We start from the raw sequence: 13,090 nt of genomic DNA on the forward strand, positions 1-13,090 counted from the left end.
AGCTCGTTTAGAGAACCTTTTCATGATATGCTAATTTTTTGAGATAGGAATTTTGGGTTTTCATGAGCTGTATGCCAAACTTTTGAGTATTCGTATTAAAACAATAAAAGACCTGAATATTTCAGTTGGTGTGCAATGAATCTAAAATATATGAAAGTTTAATTTTTATCATTACATTATGGAAAATAATGAACTTTTTCACAATATGCTAATTTTTTGAGAAGGACCTGTAGAATCTTAAAAACACTGTCATGTTATCGTTTAACTTGTCATCCTGAGTGTTCCTCAAAACTCACCACATTAATAATGATACTCTATCTTTATTTCTATCTGCTGTCAAACGCAGCCAAAACTGGTTCACATTTTGAATGTTCAGGGTTGTTTTGTTCTCCCGATTCTCTCTGGATGATATCCTAGAGGAAGTTTCTGAGCAGTTTCCGAACATCCTTCATCCACTTTACCAGCTTGTTTCCATTCCTGTCTGGAATATTGGGTCTGTTCTTTACTCCATCCTGATATAGTCCTTCATGCAGTCATGGATGTTCTGAGAGTCTGATTAATGAAAAGAAATGAAAAGCGTTCTTGTTTCTGAGTGTATATATTTATTTGAAAGGACTGTGCATATATGTGTGATTGTTATGAAATCTTACCTATTGATATATTTAGCGGTATTGCACCACTGATACTGCAGCAGTCAGAGAAGGACTTTACTGTGTTACGATATATATATACAGTTCATTGATGCTTACTGTGTACTCTTTCAGAGTAAAGAACAGCAGCTCCAGGCCTTAAACCAAAGTAATAAAGTGTTCCTGTACTGCGCCTTCCTGGACTACAGGTGGGTTACACAGATTCAAATATGTACTAATGCACACAAATGTTGATTTATATTTATATAGCCAAAAATGTAATATTGCCCGTCATTCACTGAGTGACAGGCATTATGGGATGCCGTTTTGGTGCTTGTATGTTTTTTTTCTTACTCAACATGATGTTAATATTCCAAATTTCTTGAACTATTAAAACCTGTTGTGTATTTTTAAAAATAAACTGTTAACCAACATAATAACAAAAAACAATATTTAATTTAAATAATAACTATTTAAATCAAATATAAAGCTGAACGTGATGGTGACTTCAGAGAATGTCTTTTTTTTTTACTGAAAATTATAATTTTATTTTATTTTTTCATGTTGTTACTTGTTAGAAACTCAATGCATTTAATGCATTGTAACTTAATGCGTTTTAACATTACTTTAATATAAAAGTCTTATCCAATTAACCGATTTTTGTTAGCTTTTTTTTTTTACATACTTTTTCTGTTAAAACTATTAAGATTGCAGTGTGGGACTCATGTTTACATTTTTAGATATTTTTATGGTCTTTTATATTTCTCTTTGAGTCCCAGCTTTCACCCTCAATGTCACTGTTCACGAATATTTATGCAGTCCTTCCTGTATATTCTCTCTCGCCCATCTATCGCTCTCCATCTGTCATTTTTAGTGCCTCATTTCACATTTCCTGTTAAAGCTTGTCAGGAAGTGCTTTAATATATCAATGTGTGTCTTATATTTATGTTCCACTGTTATCCCATTACCTATGTAAGGGCCAAGAAATAGTTAATGGTTATACATTTAGCACATCTAAATTGTAATTTCCAGCAATTTAAACATTTACATTTTGACTATTTAAAGAATGGAATTTGCAGTCGTGTAATTTTTCTTGCAGTCTAAATCGTTCTGTCTTTCTTCCAATTCATCATTCAAACATGTCATTTAGAAATTATGAAAGTCTGTTTTTAATAAAAAGCAATTTTATACTATTATAGCTATGCCCAAAAAAATCACTTAAAGGCAATAAATGAAGCCAATTTTTAGGATCATGTGAAAAATGTGAATAATTTGAAATAGAGCATGTTTAATTTGGAGTGAGAGCCTTTCGTCTTTTGTCTTCTCTTTCTCTCATTCTTTATCGTGCTCATTCGCTCTTTCTCCCATGTGGGCATTTAATAAATGACTGCATCTGTAATGGAATGATGAAACTGGAATATTTGCTCTCACTGAGATTAATGGGATCTTGCATTAGATTTGATTTAGTTAAGATCTGATTTGATTAATAACTCGCTGGTAATTCCATTAACGCTGGGCGAGGGTGTGAATGTGTATGGTTTCAGTATAAACAATGAACAACTCCAGCAACTGTAATGCTCAATTAAACCTGTATGTATGTGTGTGTTTCAGCTCCAAAGAGGGTGTGTGGTCCAACGAGGGGTGTGTGAGAGCTGATGGAAACCTGTCCTTCTCTATTTGCTTGTGTAACCATCTGACAAACTTCGCCATCCTTATGCAAGTGGTTCCCATGGAGGTGAGGCACTCTAAGTGTGACTCTGTCTGGTGCCAGTTTTATTTTGTGCTATAGATGAATAACCATTCGTCTTGCTTGCTTTGGCAAAATATTAAGTTCATTCAAATAATTCAAGAACTTTACAGCTCATTCTGTGTGTGTGTGTGTTCTGTGTGTGTGTGTGTGTGTGTGTGTGTGTGTGTGTGTGTGTGTGTCTCTAGGTTTTACACAATTATGTCTACATGCTCCATGGAGAATTAAATTGATTGCTGTGACAGTAAATTAATTTATGTTTCTATTTCAAATCAATGCTGTCCTTTCAGACTTTCTATAAAATAGAAAAATAGAGAAAAATATTTAAAAATCTTACCGAACCCAAAATTTTGAACAGATGTGTATATACTTTCCTTTTTTTTAATATTGTTTTTTTTTGTTTTTGTTTTTTTACAGTTTTGCAAACTTAGGAATAACACATTTTACAGCTTAGTCGCTTTCATCAGTATTGATTCTGCAAAGTTTCACCATGAGAGCCCCATTTTAAGATTCCGTTTCAAGTAAAACAAGCATTCAGCATAAAAAAACAAAACACATCTTGAGACCTCTGTGATTTTCTCCGTTTTATCAGGCTTCATCTATCTGTTATGAATGCAGGAATGCATTCTGTCTGAACGACCCCTTTTAAATGAAATCATGCAATTTCCTCACTGCTGTTATTTATAATTTTGATGCAATTAAGAGAACTGAATCCTGCTTTACAGAGATATGCACAAGCAGACGTCTTGGCATATTCACCTTTTATGGCAAAAGAGCATAATTTCTTTGAATTATTAGTTATTATTAGTCACTTTGCATCAATTTAATGCATCCTTGTTAAATAAAAGTATATAAATACATTGCTTAAAAAATTTTTACTGACCCCGCTCTTGGACTGTAAGTCTAACCAATGAATGATATGCTCAAAAAATATTTTAAAAAAAGGACCATGTTTCCTGTGTTTTTTTTCTCATGAGATGAATGATCTAACTTTATAGCCCCATATTGCAACATTATTCTAATCAGTAAACCACTCCTCTACTTATTCGGTCTGACTAACGAAGCTTATGTAATCTGTAGATGTCCAGAAAATGGACATATAATACTGGCAGCGAGCCCTGACATTAGTGGAATTTCTCAAGATTCCTTGATTGAGCATGTAGGTCATTTCCCAGCAGGGATCTCTGAAAACACCAAGGCACTGCGATGAATGCGATGCTAACTGTGTTTCTCGTCTTCAGCGAGCCAGCAGCATGCAGGGCTTGAGGTTTTGATTGGCCGAGACTCTCAGTAAATCAGCAGCGGAGCTTTAACTGAGAAGACAGTTTGGACGAGGTTAAGACACTTCTCCAAGGGTGACGTGCTGGATTTTGTTTCTAGTTCATTCGAAACCTGTAGTTGTGTGTGAAAGCGTCTTGAGTCACAGTGTGGCTGTGTGGATCGAGGACCGTGGCCTGGGTTTGGGCCATTCATTTGTCAGAGAAAGCTTGTAAATAACATCTGCCTGAAATACTGAACGACAGGCGCAGCTTGATATTTTGGTAACCCTTGTCCTGTTGACTTATTTAAAGAAAGCTGAAGAGTGAATTTAACTCAGGCTAAAGACCCTGTCAGCAACAACTACTCGCTAAGTAGGGGCATGTTTGTGAAGATCAGAGACGTATTGCTTCACACAAAGGCAGATTGCCATTTCGAGATTCCTGCACGAGCCAAACCGAGGCACCCAGGTGCAGCTTGGCTCTTCTGTGTCGATCATCTGCATGTGTTTGTTAAGAAAATCTGTCCTCGCTCAGTCATGTAATCATCTCCTCTGGAGCTTTGATGCTAAAGCCCGCCTCTGCCGGGGCCTCAATTAGCGGCTCACCTCAATACTTCAAGCCTGGAGGAAATCGTGCTTTCTCCACCGCTCCGCAGATCCTCGATATTCTGGGCCCACGATAATCACAAGGCAGGAAGCGGAGTTAATGTACAATCGAACCCACGCACGGAAATAGAATTATGGGGAAAACAACTGCCGATGGGTCCGGCGTGCCGACGCAACACTGAGTACCAATTACTGGCACTGGGTCAGAGGAACCGTAACAATACAGCTCTATATCCTGACGAATGCTCAGGAATAAATGTGTTCACTCTTCACCAACAGATGCTTAAAGTTGCTTATAAGGTGTAGCATGCTATCTAGCATGTATCAAATCATAAGGCTCCATAATGTCACATTTTGATGTTTCGAGAAGTAAATAATGAGACTTTATCGTAAGCTACGATAAATGCGATAAATTAATTTTATATTTATTATTATTATTATTATTTTTTTTTTTTATGTTTTAGAAGGAAGTATCTTATGCTCATCAAGGCTGCATTTATTCGATCGAAATACAGTAAAAACAATAATTTTGAGAAATATGACAATTTAAAAGAACTATTCTATTGTAATTTCTATTGTCACTTTTGATCAATTTAATGCATCATTTCTGAATAAAAGTATTAATTTCCTTAAGTAAATATATTACTGACCCAAATCTTTTGATCAATATCATATAACAGGTTCTAGAAAAGAGAAATATTTAGGATTAATGTGAAGAGAGACTGAATGTAGAGATATTTTATTCGTAAAGCAAGACTGGGGCTGTTACTGTTTTCTCAACCGATGGTCTACAATGTCTGTGAATAGTTAGTGCTCTCTCTTTATATATAAAAAAAAAAATAAAAAAATAAAAAAACTTGTTCCAAGATATGATTTAATTGATTGTCAGACTCGTGCAGGTTTGTTCTGATGAAATGATCTTGAAATTGTCAAGTCATTTAATATTATGGGAGCATCAATCCCAGTACAGCTGGTCATCGCTAACCTTTGACTTTACAATCAGTGGATTGTTGCTGTGGTATTCAGTGTTTATATTTGTAGTAACGTCTGGGGTTTTCAACTCATTTAACCCTCTTCATTTAACCCTCTTCAGTGCTGTACACTAGACCAACTCATCTCATTGCCTGTGCTGTCATATTTGTCTCCACTTCAGCTCTCAAAGGCCCACCAAGTGGCGCTGTCCACCATTAGCTACATCGGCTGCTCTGTCTCTATTTTCTGCCTGGCAATTACACTGGTCACCTTTGCTGTCCTGTCGTAAGTATCCCACAATGCTCTGAGAACGTGCATGATTTTAATCTGCTATTTAAATATGGTTAAAAAAAATTTATTCACATGGCTAAATTTCTCATTTCCATTTATTAAATATAATAACTTGCAATTTCAATGAATTAAACACTAAAATCGTTTAATGTTTCTGCACCATTACTATTTCAAATGTATATGTTTTTTTTTTTTTTTTTTTTCTGTCCATTCAGGTCTGTTAGCACCATCCGTAATCAGCGTTACCATATTCATGCAAACTTGGCATTTGCAATCTTAGTCGCTCAAATCCTTCTGCTCATCAGTTTCCGCTTCAATCCTGCCACGGTGAGTCCATCTAACTCTCTGTCACAGGTTCATCTTAATTTAGTGATTCTCAGCCATTTTGACTAGAAGGCCCTCCGTTGTCCAACACTATAACAGATAATATAATAATAAGAACTGTATGTTCTTCAACTATAAATAATAGTTATATAGGGAAAATAGAAAGGTTTTTTTTTCTTTTTTGCATTTAGATTATTTTAATATATTAATAAGAATTTCTTAATTTATATACTTTTTAAGTCATCCTTGTTATATTATTAAGTTATTTATGTGCTATTAGATTTTTATTAATAATTTGAAATGGCTTTTATTTATTTTTTATACTTTCAATTTTCATTTTCATTTTTGTTACATTTTTAGTCAGTTTTGTTAAGTGCATTTGACTGTTTTTTTTTTCCGTTACTAATTGTACTTATTGTAGTTCAGTTGTAGTTTTTATTTCTTGTTAGTAATTTTAGTTTATTCAACTTAGAAATGTTGCATTGGCAACTAACTGAAAATGTTTAGGTTTTCCATCTTATATTTATATTTTGTTTTATTTTAATTAACAAAAATGTTTTAGTTCAAAAATAATAATTCAAAATTGTTTTAGTTTAGTTAATGATAATAACCCCTGTAGAGCACAGTTCTGCACTAAAAACAGCGATTTTTTTTTATTATTATTATAAAAGTGAGAGTATCCACACAAATATTGGTGGAAAATGCTTGCTTATGAAATGATAGAATTAAGTCAACATCTCATTTACAATATGTGATTGTGTTTGTTGTCTATGGTGATTATCATGTCATCATCAGTATCAGAAACAGCATGTTGTCATTACAAAAATAAATCTAATAAACTGGAAAGATCCAATGACTCCACTTATCTCCTAACATGCCTCCGGCATTACAGACAAATTCATTTGATACTTCGTTAATTTGATTGTGCTTCCTCTGTCTGAGGACTTGGCTGAAATCTTGCTATGGTTATGTCAGTGTTGAGATCACTGAGCCCATATGTTTATTTTAACAACATGTGTTACATTAGCTAAGATTCACAAAGTAGATCAGTTTTCGGTGCAGTACATTTTGTCTAGACGCTTGTCCTGATCTGAAAGTGTCCTCTCTCTCCCAGCTCCCGTGTAAGATCATGGCTGTATTGCTGCATTTCTTCTTCCTGTGTGCGTTCGCCTGGATGCTGGTGGAAGGGCTGCATCTCTACAGCATGGTGGTCAAAGTGTTTGGGTCAGAGGGCAGCAAACACTTTTATTACTATGCAATCGGATGGGGTGAGTACAACATCTTGCAGACTGCTTCTGAGCACTAGGTGTGGAGAATGCAGCAGACCACCACAATCTGGCATACTTTAATGGCATTCTGTGGCATCACTAGGGTTGCCAACTTCAGAAAAGGAAAATAAGGAACAGTCGTCGTTTTTCATAGAAAAATAGACAGAATAAGGGACACACACAGGCCTTTTATATATATATATATATATATATATATATATATATATATATATATATATATTTATATATTTGCAGTAGGAAATTTACAAAATATCTTCATGGAACATGATCTTTACTTAATATCCTAATGATTTTTGGCATAAAAGAAAAATCTGTTTTTTTTTTACCCATACAATGTATATTTGGCTATTGTTACGAATATACCCCAGCGACTTAAAGGGATAGTTCACCCAAAAATGAAAATTTGATGTTTATCTGCTTACCCCCAGGGCATCCAAGATGTAGGTGACTTTGTTTCTTCAGTAGAACACAAACAAAGATTTTTAACTCAAACCATTGCAGTCTATCACTCTTATAATGTAAATGGATGGGAATCACAGCTAAAACATACAATAAAACTAAAAAGAAAACATACACAAACAAAACCAAATTAAACCCTGCGGCTTGTGACGATACATTGATGAGCACGTTCTCAGCAGCAAGTGCGTGAGGCATCTTCTTCTTGCTTTTTGGCGGATTGCAGAGTGCATTACTGCCACCTATCTCTCAAATGGACCATTGACACTATCTGCAATCTCAGTTAGGAGTGTCAATGGTCCATTTGAGAGATAGTTGGCGGTAATGCACTACTGTTCATTCGATCCGCCAAAAAGCAAGAAGAAGAAGACGCCTCTGGCCGCCTGCTGCTCAGGAGAGTTCTAACAGTTAAAAAAAACATATAAATACTGTTCAGTTTCTTGCACAGACCGATCATTTTGTGTCTTCACACATCAATGTATCGTCACGAAACGCAGGGTTTAATTTGGTTTTGTTTGTATATGTTTTTTTTTTATTATTATTATTTTATTATATGTTTTAGCCGTGATTCCCATCCACTTACATTATAAGAGTGATAGACGGTTTCAGTTAAAAATCTTGGTTTGTGTTCTACTGAACAAAAAAAGTCGCCTACATCTTGGAAGCCCTGGGGGTAAGCAGATAAACATCAAATTTTCATTTTTGGGTGACTCTATCCCTTTAAAACTGGTTTTGTGGTCCAGGGTCACATATAAAGGAAGGGCTTGAGCTGAAAAGACAATCTTATTGCACGAATTTGTGAAATTTGCATACAAACATTTTCACAAACAAATCATGATTCACCGATAACTTTTATATGAAATTATTCCACATTTAGGAAAAAATTTACAAACAACTGGAGGTACACATACACAAAAATCACATACTCTGGTTGGCCTTATAATCGGAAATCCCTTATGTGGAGATTGACTGGGCGTGTTTGATACAAATTCCTCATTTGAAATACTCCAAATACATAATATTTAGAATAAGGTTATAAACAAATTCATGTGCTTCCATGTTTTACGTGGAACCTTTTCATTGGAAAAGATTTTTGAATGAGATAAGGTTATTTTTGAATATGATGCAGGTTTTTGCACTGAAATATCACAGATACAGTGGCGCTTTTTGGTGAATTCTTCACTCTGTATACACACACATTCATATAAACTACACACTCCATCACACACGGACATGCTTGACTTGACTTACAGAATCGCACATGCTGAGAAGAAAAACATCGGGTCAGTTTCATTTGCCTTAAACGACCCAATTCAGCGTAATGCGCAAACCCAAGTCAAATGAGGTTGTCCCACGGCAGGCATTAGCACTCCTCCCTCAGCCAACACTGATGCAGCAGTGTTGTTGAAAAGGGGAGGAAAAGAAGACATTTGTGCATTACAGTCTGTCTGAGATGACAGTAGATTATAAGACATTCAATCTTAGCAGTCTTTAGTGGGTTATCGCTAATGATGCCGTTTGTGTTATTAATTGACCAGATCTCAGATGTGCATATGTGATAATAGACAACATGTGCTCTTTCACTCTTTTGGGAACAGTTTATAATCAGCCTTTTGTTTTTTGTTTTTCACATAAAGTGACATTGCCAGAGGAGGCCTTGAAATAAATGAATATACACTTTTATTAGAACAAGCAAAGTTGGCATTATGAAAACTAAAGGTGTTTTCCATTATTACATGATAAAGTGAATAAATAGACATGTTTATTTGTATCCATAGTGACAGGGGTGATAGGCTCAGTGTATTTGAAGAAAACAGGCTTTGTTAGACTTAAGTCATTACTTCAGACTGAAGTCTACTCCCTTTCTAAAAGCCTTTGGCACCGCCAGACTGCTCTTTATTTATGGTGGCACGAAACAACCGGCTACAGTCCAAAAGTTCTTATTTTAGTTCCTACGACATAATCTGAAAACTTCTACACTAGGTTTTACAACAAGGTATTTTTAGCTCCAATAACGTTCCAGGTTTTTTCCCACAAACATTTGTCTTTTAGCACGTCATTCACATATAACAAAAACATATGGTGAGAAGGAGAGAGGGATTTGACAACACTACCAATCTATAAACTCTTTGTACTGTACAGTATATAGTATATATTGTGAATTGTTACAATTTAAAATAGCTGTTTTCTATTTGAATATATTTTAAAATGTAATTTATTCCTGTGATGGTTAAGCTGAATTTTTAGCATCATTGCTCCAGTTTTCAGTTTCACATGATCCTTCAGAAATCATTCTGAATATCCTGATTTGGCGCTTAATAAACATTTCTTATCATTATCAATGTTGAAAACAGTGCAATTTATTTAAAATAGAAATCTTTAGTAACAAAGTAAAAGCCTGTCACTTTTGATCAATTTAATACATCGTTTCTAAATAATTGTATTAATTCATTTATTTATTTATTGTATACATGTAAAATGTGAAATAGTATATTTAAAACATTATTTATTAAATTATAAACCATGTGATATTTATTAGTATGTGTATTTGTATATTTGAGTTTCTCACTATTTTTAACCAAATTTAGCTTTTAGCAAATCATTCAAATGATCCTGCAGTGTGACAGATGTGTTATTAAAATTTTGTTAAATAGTCTGTGTACATTAATTATACATAAATTAGAAAAAGAAAAAAAGTTTGAAGCATTTTTCAATTAAGTACATCAGGGCACTGCTATCACTGCACGAAATTGTAACTTCTGAAACCTCCCTCTAAAACTGTTCACGTCTTTACTCAGGATGTCCTTTCATCATATGTGTGGTGTCTATGACCTCGTCACTAAACAGCTATGGAGAGGATGGCAAGTAAGTTACCATGACAACATCATAAGTCATGACATGGTAACCAGATGTCCAGTTTGAAGAGAAAAGGTGATTTGTCCCTCTTGTTTTGTCTTTCCTGTATTAGTTGCTGGCTGTCTCTGAAGAATGGGGCGATTTGGGCTTTTGTAGCCCCTGCTCTGTTTGTAATAATGGTAAGCAGCTGTTAATGAGGTGTATTAAATGCACTACATTAGGTGAGCATGAAAGGAACACCTGTAATGTTGTAATCTCTGCCGTCCAGGTGAACATTGGCATTTTGATAGCTGTGACACGGATCATATCCAGGATCAGCGCTGAGAACTATAAGGTTCACGGAGACGCCAACTCTGTTAAGTGAGTTTATCTGCTATCATGATTGTGTTATCAGACATCATGCGTTTGGTTTTTATATATATATATGCGTGTTTGTCTTTCTAGGCTTACGACTAAAGCAGTGGCGGTACTCTTGCCCATCCTGGGCATATCGTGGATATTTGGGGTTCTGGCGGTGAATGACCACTCCCTGCTTTTCCAGTACATGTTTGCAGTGTTTAACTCACTACAGGTCAGGCATCACTAGTGTGTCACACTACAATTTCACTCGGTTTACAGCCTCCAAAGTCAATAGCGCCTTCGCCAAATAATGACAGCTTTAAAAAATATGGGACATAACAATTTTTGAAATGTCTTTGGACCTGGACCGACTTGTAAGAACTTTTGCAGATGTGAATTGGAGCGCTTTCACAGCATTTAGTGTTATCTGTTGTTTTTCTTTTATTCCTCATAGGGGTTCTTCATATTCCTGTTTCACTGTCTGTTAAACTCGGAGGTAAGAGTGTGTTTGTGCAGCTGTGTCAGAAGTCTGTGCTGTATGTCAGGGGAAAATGTCTGACGTAGCTGCAGTTAACAGTACGCTGGTGTAAATAATATAATTAAAGTGTGATCGCCATCTAGTGATGTTAATTTGATACTGCATAACATGAATGCACTTACAGAGAGACGCTTTCAAACTATTAAGATCTCCTTTTGATATTAAAACCAAAGCAAATCATGATGTTTGTTAACAGATTTCATGTCTTGTTACTGCTCTACAGGTGAGGGCTGCTTTCAAACACAAAACTAAAGTTTGGACTTTAACCAGCAGCTCAATCCGCAACATCAACGTCAAACCTTTCAACTCAGACATAGTGAGTAATTCCAGTTCTTTTCATTTTTACATTTGTACATACACACTTAATTGCATGTTATGCACAATGAAATAAAACACATTATAGCTTGAATGTATATCAAATCCAGTTAGTTGAACTTAAGACTGCATTTTTGACCCACTGAAGTAGAACTTGAGGTTATTTTGAAATGTGGATAAAGTGTACTGCCAAATAAGCATTTATGGTCAATTAAAATATACTTTAATGGCATTCCTAATAAAACTTCCAATATCATGTATTTAAATATATTTGTAATAATGAAGTTGCAATTTAGAACATTTAAAAACTAACTTTAATTATAATATCAAATAACACACTAAAGTACACTATGATTAAGTACTTTACAAGTGCTTTAGTATGTTAGTCAGTTACTACTTTGACAAAAGATTATGAGTAATATGAGTACTTTAAAGTAAAACTTTTAATTTCACATTATTACACAGTGCACTTTTTAAAAGTGTACTTAAGTGTATTAAGAAATATTCATGAAAGTATACTCTCTTTAAGTACACTTAAGTGGCCTTTTTTCAATCATTATCACTGTAAAATCCAACAGTTTACCTTACTTAGATTTAATTAGTTATCTTTACTTAGTTGTTATACTTACTAGGTTTTATTAAGTTTCAGCTACTTTCAAGGCAAATAAAACAATTATATTTCTGTTTTGAGTGTGACTGTACTTACTAAATATTCAAGTAGCTACAAAGGAACCAATGACATTAATAAACCAGTGAGAGGCAGCAGTGCACTAATTGTTGATAATTGCCGTTTTTTTTTTTTTTTTTTAGCTCACCATTATAGTGATTAGCATTGCCTTTGGTTGGGCAACTGTAACTATAATTTTCACTCTATTAATGGAGAAATGCATCATGAAATCAGAGTTATTTGATTTTAAAGAAGTAATAACTATATAAGATGGACCTATTTTTTAAAGCATTTTTTGTGTGTTTAAATAATGACCTTTTGAGATTTTATTTTTCATAAACCTTGATATGCTTTTTATATAATTTTTAAATAGTGTGTGGTAATATGTTGAAGTCACACACAGACTTAAGCATTCATCACGTGAATCACAACAATGGTACAATTAAATTTATTTCATTATTGTAACATTAGCCATTTTATTTGCTCTTTTTGTTGTGCTACTACTGACACAAGACAGCAAATAAAAAACACAACTGTAAAACAAGCAACTGCATAATTTATTCTGCGCAATGCATTATTACAGTGAGTAGCTATACTAAGTGCACCTAAATGAAAGGATCAAGTACCCCCTACAGTTTTTTTAGTTACTAGAACTCTTGTGTAAGTTAACTATACTAACTAAGCATTTGTCAGTACAATATACTATTCTTATTTCACTTTACTGAAAGGCAATCGGTTTGCATGCTTTTTTTAAGTAAGCCCAACTTATAGATTTTACTTCTTTCACTTAAGTGGCCTTTTTT

The 13,090-nt window shown here is 34.5% G+C and overlaps 1 protein-coding gene across 1 annotated transcript in view; it reads left to right on the top strand.

The window, feature by feature from the left end:
- The window catches only part of LOC109094951 (adhesion G-protein coupled receptor D1-like), a 51,496-nt gene that overhangs the window by 35,476 nt on the left and 2,930 nt on the right, over window positions 1-13,090 (top strand). The window contains exons 15-25 of the mRNA XM_042763039.1: window positions 765-838; window positions 2,241-2,364; window positions 5,394-5,497; window positions 5,719-5,830; window positions 6,942-7,095; window positions 10,371-10,437; window positions 10,541-10,607; window positions 10,697-10,788; window positions 10,873-10,999; window positions 11,222-11,263; window positions 11,529-11,621. Of these exons, the coding sequence (XP_042618973.1) occupies window positions 765-838; window positions 2,241-2,364; window positions 5,394-5,497; window positions 5,719-5,830; window positions 6,942-7,095; window positions 10,371-10,437; window positions 10,541-10,607; window positions 10,697-10,788; window positions 10,873-10,999; window positions 11,222-11,263; window positions 11,529-11,621 (1,056 nt within the window). The remainder of the gene's footprint in view (window positions 1-764; window positions 839-2,240; window positions 2,365-5,393; window positions 5,498-5,718; window positions 5,831-6,941; window positions 7,096-10,370; window positions 10,438-10,540; window positions 10,608-10,696; window positions 10,789-10,872; window positions 11,000-11,221; window positions 11,264-11,528; window positions 11,622-13,090) is intronic.

This window comes from Cyprinus carpio, chromosome A8, assembly GCF_018340385.1.
Source record: "Cyprinus carpio isolate SPL01 chromosome A8, ASM1834038v1, whole genome shotgun sequence".
NCBI lineage: Eukaryota > Metazoa > Chordata > Actinopteri > Cypriniformes > Cyprinidae > Cyprinus > Cyprinus carpio.